Source organism: Gopherus evgoodei, chromosome 6 (assembly GCF_007399415.2).
Source record: "Gopherus evgoodei ecotype Sinaloan lineage chromosome 6, rGopEvg1_v1.p, whole genome shotgun sequence".
Classification (NCBI taxonomy): Eukaryota; Metazoa; Chordata; order Testudines; family Testudinidae; genus Gopherus; species Gopherus evgoodei.
Genome location: NC_044327.1, coordinates 33,116,786 through 33,123,636, shown reverse-complemented (window position 1 = coordinate 33,123,636; position 6,851 = coordinate 33,116,786). Strand labels below are relative to the sequence as shown.

The window sequence follows — 6,851 nt, the reverse complement described above, 5'->3', positions numbered from 1 at the left end:
GCAAGCCGCGGTGGGCACTCTGCCAGCGCTGTGAGGGCAGCAGGCAGGCTGCCTTCTGTGGCTTGCCTGCGTAGGGTCTGCTGGTCCTGCGGCTTTGGCAGACCTCCCGCAGGCAGCCTGCCTTCCGTGCTTGGGGTGGCAAAATGCCTAGAGCCGCCCCTGACCACAGGTATATAAAAAAGGAGGAAAACACCACTAATACATCCTCACTTAAGCTCTCCCTTATCATCTCACTAGCAGGAAGGAGCAAGTAGTTGCCCCAGCTTTCATCATAGAAATAGATGACTCGATGGCTTCTGCACAGAACACAATCTTTCCACACAGAGCACCTGACTATCTGCATCACTTCTAGAGCTTTGTCAGACCTTCATACTGGTCCCTATCAGCGTGGATCCATTACAGCCACCCTGCCAGGGCTGCCCCAGGCTGGAACAACGGGTACTGGGGGCGTGAAGCTTCAAGTAATAAGAGCGACAAACCCATGGTCTCATTCATATGGTGATCTGAGGGCTCTGGTAAGTCTGCTTTCTCTGCTTTGCAGAGGGTCTTTCAAAAATTTGAAGCTAAAATCTCAAATTTCTTATAGAAATGCAGGAAAACTTGGGAGACTCTAACCAATTTAATATGCACAAAAATGTTTTCATCGTTTGTTCATGTGATTGTCTTTTTTAATTTCAATGAAAATAGTTTTCTTGTTGAATTAAAACACATTTCCCTGCCGTGATGGAAATTCCAGCACAACAGTCTGGACTCGGGCTTGAGATCCAGAAAATGTAACGTGACCACAGAAAGTGAAGAGAATAAAACAAACTAGAAGAATTTCCCTGCCCAAGCTGAGGGGAAGGGGAAAGAGAAAGAACCACCAAAAATGATGAATACTGAATTTCATTTTTAAAAAATTATTTGACTTCTTTCATCCCAGGGACACACTTGGTAAAATATACATAATGTCACTTCTCTGCATAACCTCCTTCTGACCACATTGTAAATCACAGTCATCCATGTGGGTACCTCTCTAGCATGTGTTACTATACTAATTGCTCATCCTGTTTTATGAATTATTCTCAATTTTTCACTATTGTCCGCTACTTGGAGTGATCAACACAACATGATAGTCATACCTTTCCACTGGATCTATTAATCAGCTCCAGTATGTATATTAAAACCTAGAAATAACAATGAGTTAAGAATCGATTTCCTCAGAGCATTCTATCTCCTGTGGTTTCACAGAAGGAAGATACCGATGGTTTGTGCTGTCTAGATTTTAAATGTGCCTTCTAAATAGGAGGAAATGGTTAAAGTTGGGAAGATTTGCCAATATTTTTGGGAGGCCTAACCCTTTCCTCCCACATTTACCTCTTCCATGCCTAGAAAAATTATGAGGTTATGAATGGGAAGTGCACTGGCTGATGAATTGGAGGTCTTTTCTGTACCACTTCCGAATTATAGAAATTAATGTATGATAAAAAGCCTGTATGTATGTGGATCCAACATGAGTTAACAGGGTTGTGTATTGTCATGGGTGGTCACTTTCACACAAAAAAATAAGGAGGAAACATGGGAAAAGAACTAGAAAATAGCAAGAAAAACAGAAAGAAAAACTCCAAAACCTCCAAGAAGGAAAATCTTGTAAATAGAAAATGATCAAAGAGATATTCTCCAACCAAATACTTAAATTCAGAGACATACAGGAAAGACACAGCAGTCTACGTAGGACCCTCAACAAACTCCAGACTCAAGGTTCCACACAAAGTAAAGGATTGTATAGACATCATCATGACCTCCAGGTGTTTGCTGCACGTTTGCCTTATACTGCTCTTCTCTACTGAAATCTCATCTCGGTTCTGTACCATGCTTCACTTCCAGCAGATGAAATGAACAAAGAGAGCTTGGAGCTTATGAAGAAAATGAGGGGAAATTTCCCCTCACAATGCATAAATGAAAGGGCAGCTTTCAAGCACACCCAGAAAGTTGTTGAACTTTCAGTGTCCCAGAAAGAGAATGCCCAGGTGGCAATTCAAGAGATCCTCCAAGAGATCTTCAACATCTTTAGCAAAAACCTCACCCAAAGTGCCTGGGATGGGACATCTATAGTCAGGTTCCAAAGCAGACTTCACCAGCAAATTCAGCAGCTGGAGGCATGTTTGAGAACACAGATGGAGAAGGAATTAACCAACCCAGAAAGTGAGGACATCCAGCACACCACTCGGAGAGTGAAAAAATACTTCCAGAGGATAGATGCTTTCCTGAAAGAAAACCAATATAGCCTGTGTGCCTGGGAGATCGTTCGTGTGGAAATACACAGATGTTTTGTACTTATTGACAAACTCACTAGATGGCTTAGTAACTAAGGTACAGTACAGATCTTTTCCTTGGAGTAAATGAATTCAGATTAGTGTCAATTATACAGCTGAACAGAGATAGCGGATATTTTATAACTCTGCTTATACAGGGCCTGACCCTCTTCCACACGATTAGTGGCCAAATAGCAACTGATTTCCATGGCAGTAGCTTCAGGCTCTTCCCATTCTCTCCTGGAAATGGATTTGCAATTACATGGTTTTCTTTTTCTGCATTTCTCCTTTTATTTAGGTTTGTGATTCTTCATAATCTCCCATAGATCAGGTGCTGTTATGCACTACATAACTGGCAGTCCATGCAATAAAGTACATATATTTTGAATCCTTAGCCACCTCACTGATACTTTGGTCATCAGATAATGAAACTTCCCCTCCACCCGCAAGGTACTCTGACTTCTACATATGTAGTGTGTTTCTATTATGGTCATGGTTGCTATTTATTAATCTGTCCTTAACATATACCACAGCTTGAGAAGTTTCCTAGAGACATGTATAAAATATATGAACTGAGCATAAGACTTGTGAGATTATGAGGTGTGGAAAGATATTTTCATTTAATGTACTGACATTAATGCAATGGAAAATTTAGTTTTCTCTTTATGTTTCAACCAAATTTCATTTCATTCCAGCTAAGGATGCAGCGACTACAGAGGTTAAAACAGTTGGATGAAATTGTACCATGCAGTGGATTCCCTCCTCTCTGTTGATTCTTCCCATGGTGACTTCTAAGACTCCATGATACATGACCTTCTATTATGGAAGACACTCACTCCATAATGAAATTCCAACTGCCCATATTACAATTTACATGATAATACTCTGTTGATTTACTCAAAGTTCAAATTGCAAAATAAAGGATATTGATGCAAAAAAGTTAAAAGAAAATTAAGACTAGGTCAGATCTTAAATATTATTGACATTATGGGTTTGCTATATATTTCTGTGGTTCAACTCTTCTCTGATCCAATCTCATCTCTGAAGTGTAACATGCAGTTTAACCACAGTATAACAGCATAACAAATGTGAACTGGAAAACCTTCAGACAAAAGAGATGTGCATAGTTTTCCTCTAATGTCAAGCCTCAAGTGTCCCTGAAGGGGAATGGCAAGGTTGGAAATCTTCCAACATATTTCCTGTTGCTTTTGCAATAATCTCTCCAAAACTACCTGAGGTGAGAGTTCCATTCAGCTATTCCAACATACACTCATCAGCAAGTTGGGAAAATGGGACTCATCAGCAAGTTGGGAAAATGGGACTCTGACCAGGAGGTAAGGACCTACAGTTTCCCAGAATGAAAGTAAAGAGATACCAATTATTTCATAAAAAACAAGCAGTTCAACCTCAGTGCTAGCAGGAGAAACCATGTGGAATTATGTAGTTTTCAAATATATGACTAACTCACAAAGAAGTTTAGAAATTTAAATACCAACATTTTTAGAAGTACTAACCAAAATCAAGTAATATTTTATACCTGATTTAAAATGAGATGCAGTGGAATTTTAAAAGCTGTTGTTACTATTTATTCTGTCTGTGCACTGTGAAAATATTTTCACATCATTTTATGATATTTATAACAGGATATTTATGTTAGTCTGTTATTTATTTATTGTTCCTATTTATGTATTTATCATTGATATTTGTTACTTATAAATAAATAATTAGTTTATATAAAATGGCAACCTATAGTAGTAATGATTTGAATTAAATACATATTGAATCAAAAAGAAAGAAAAAGAGAATTAAAAAAACCCTGTAATTGTTCAGCCTTAAAACCCCAATTCCAGAGAGTACTTATGCATGTGACTAGGCTGACCAGATAGCAAGTGTCAAAAATGGGGACAGGAGGGGGGGATAATAGGTGCCTATGTGAGAAAAAGACCCAAAAATCTGGACTGTCCCTATAAAATCAGGACATCTGGTCACTCTACATGTGACTAACTTAACATATGTGAGCCATCCCACTGATGTTAGTGCTTCCAGTTAGGATTGTGCTTAAATACATTGATGAGTCCCAGTTTGCAGTCATTCCGTATTAAAAATAACACTGGTCTACAATTTTTGAGAAGTCGTCTGCTTCAGAGATAAAATGTGATATTTATTATGTATTTTGATGTGCTGAATTCAAATATGACAATTAAAACAACTGATTGGCTACTGTTTCTAAGATATTTACATTTTTACATTTTATGTCTATATATATTGTGTAGATAGTAGAGTTTTAATCATAAATTGTAAACCTAGGTCTTTTCATGTGTTTATGGTTGCTTTACATGATAATATTTCACCTATCCTGTTTATGTAACACTTTAAAAATCAGCAGAAGGGTTATATACATAAAATTTATTATGAAACAAAAGGCAAAAAACTATTATGTACATAGTTTAGTCCTATTCAGTGTCTACTCGGCGCTTCTTGGCTTGTCTCTTGTATTCATTAAATGCAGCATCTCTTGTCACTGTCCAGCAATCGTCTGCAAGCATTTATGGGCTTCATTTGCCCTGATAGCTTGCCAGGAGATTCCACTGCTGTAGTCTGGAGCCCAACAGCTCTGCCTTACTCTTGGGTAGTTCCAAATCCCTGACAAGGTCATTCAGTTCACCTTGTGTTATGAGGTATGGTTCAGAGGAGGAGGATGGGAGAAAATGTGGGTCCTGTGACATTGATGGTTCAGGACCAGAAGTTTCATCCTCTTCCTCTTCCTCCTCTGACTCAAGTGAGAATGATTCTGGTGCATCAGGACTGGCAGTCCTTCTCCATGGGGTACTGGGCGTATAGCTGATGGAATGTTTGGATAATGCACAGTCCACTTTTTCTTCTTTGACACACCTTTCCCAACTGGAGGCACCATGCAGAAGTAACGATTGCTGGTATGATCTGTTGGCTCTCTCCAAATCATTGGCACTGCAAAAGGCATAGATTTCCTTTTCCTGTTCAACCACTGGCGAAGATTTGTTGCACAAGTATGGCAGCATATGTGTGGGGCCCACCTCTTGTCCTGATCTCCAATTTTGCAGCTAAAAGAAAGGTGATAGGCTTTCTTAACCATAGTGGTTATACTGCGCTTTTGTGATGCAAAAGTCACTTCACCACAAACATAGCAGAAGTTATCTGCACTGTTCACACAAGTACGAGGCATCTCTGCTCACTTTGGCTAAACAGAAATGTGTCCCCTTGCAAAATCAAACACTGACAAAGAAGAGAGCACGTCATTGTATGATTTCTAGAGCTGATATAGGGCAATTTGTTCAGCAGAGTGATGTAAGTTTCGTTATGATTGCATCATCCTTGACGTCTAGGAATAACATGATGCAATTCATATCATGTATGACGCAATACCAGCTTCAGATTGCATCATTCATTTTTTTGCCTCAAAAGCAAGTACTGTCCAAACCCAGTCATAGATTTATTCATAGATCCAGTCAAAGATGTATTTTAGTCATTTCTGGTTTAAATTGAGATCCCTTCACTTTATAACTCACTTATCTTCTGCCATTCCCAAGTCAAGGGTCGTATATACTGACCCAATAGCATATCTTGAAAACTGGAGCCAATCAACAATTTTAAGCATCATTTTAGTTCTCAGTGACCCAGAATTAGTAAAGTTGGACTACATTTATTTCAGAAGCATTTTGGCTGTAGAGCAGTTCATTACAGAATGATAATTAGCCTTTCCATTCAAACAGAGCGCACACCACACCTGAACTTCACCACCTTTTCCTATTCTACTTTTTACCAGGTTACTTCTCCCCCAAAAAACTTGTCAATGTGGATGTATAGTGTAGTAGATGGTTGTGTTGGAAGAGGCTAGATTGGTGCCCTTTCCCCCAGTAAGCAAGATTGCATGCACCCCTTAACACACACCAATTGTTAGTTTGTAATTAGCCTGCCCATACCCCATCAATCAGGTTAATGTGCATTCACATACCTTCTCGACCCACCAAAATCAAGTCAGGTTTGTATGTATCCAGCACTTACCCACACTAGCACTGCCCCTAATATTAAGTCTGTGCTCACATGCACTCTTATCAGGTTTGTGGCCCACTGCCTGATCACATTACTTCTGTGTGCGCCCAGGCTAAATTCATACTTGGGTGTACACTACAAACAAAATTACATGTGAATAATGAGAGCAGGAATAGGCCATTTGAAATAAGATTATCACAGTTTCTTGTTCTCTGTCTCAGCTCTTCACCCATTAGACTCCCCACCCCACATCCTTTCAGTGCCAAGTAGTATTTCCTGGAGCTGCTCCAGGCTGTATGCAGTTGCCTCGGACAACCTTTTAAAGTGTCATTTTTGGGCAGCTGTCATAATGAGGTGCAGCCCAGCAGAGCTGCAATAGGACTGTCCCCACCCAACCTGGGTCTGCTCAGTCCAGGCCCCTGACACAGATCATAACCCTATGGAGAACAATCCATGGAATCCCAGGAAAGAGGGAACGATGGGTAAAGGCAGTCGACACTATTCCACCTCTGCCCACCTCACCCACAC

General features: G+C 39.8%; 1 protein-coding gene across 1 annotated transcript; it reads left to right on the top strand.

Annotated features, from left to right (window-relative positions):
* The first annotated feature begins 1,874 nt into the window (after window positions 1-1,874).
* Window positions 1,875-2,351, top strand: LOC115653543 (interferon epsilon-like). The gene has a single exon (XM_030566938.1). The coding sequence runs from the start codon at window positions 1,875-1,877 to the stop codon at window positions 2,349-2,351; it is 477 nt and encodes a 158-aa protein (XP_030422798.1).
* Window positions 2,352-6,851: the final 4,500 nt, after the last annotated feature.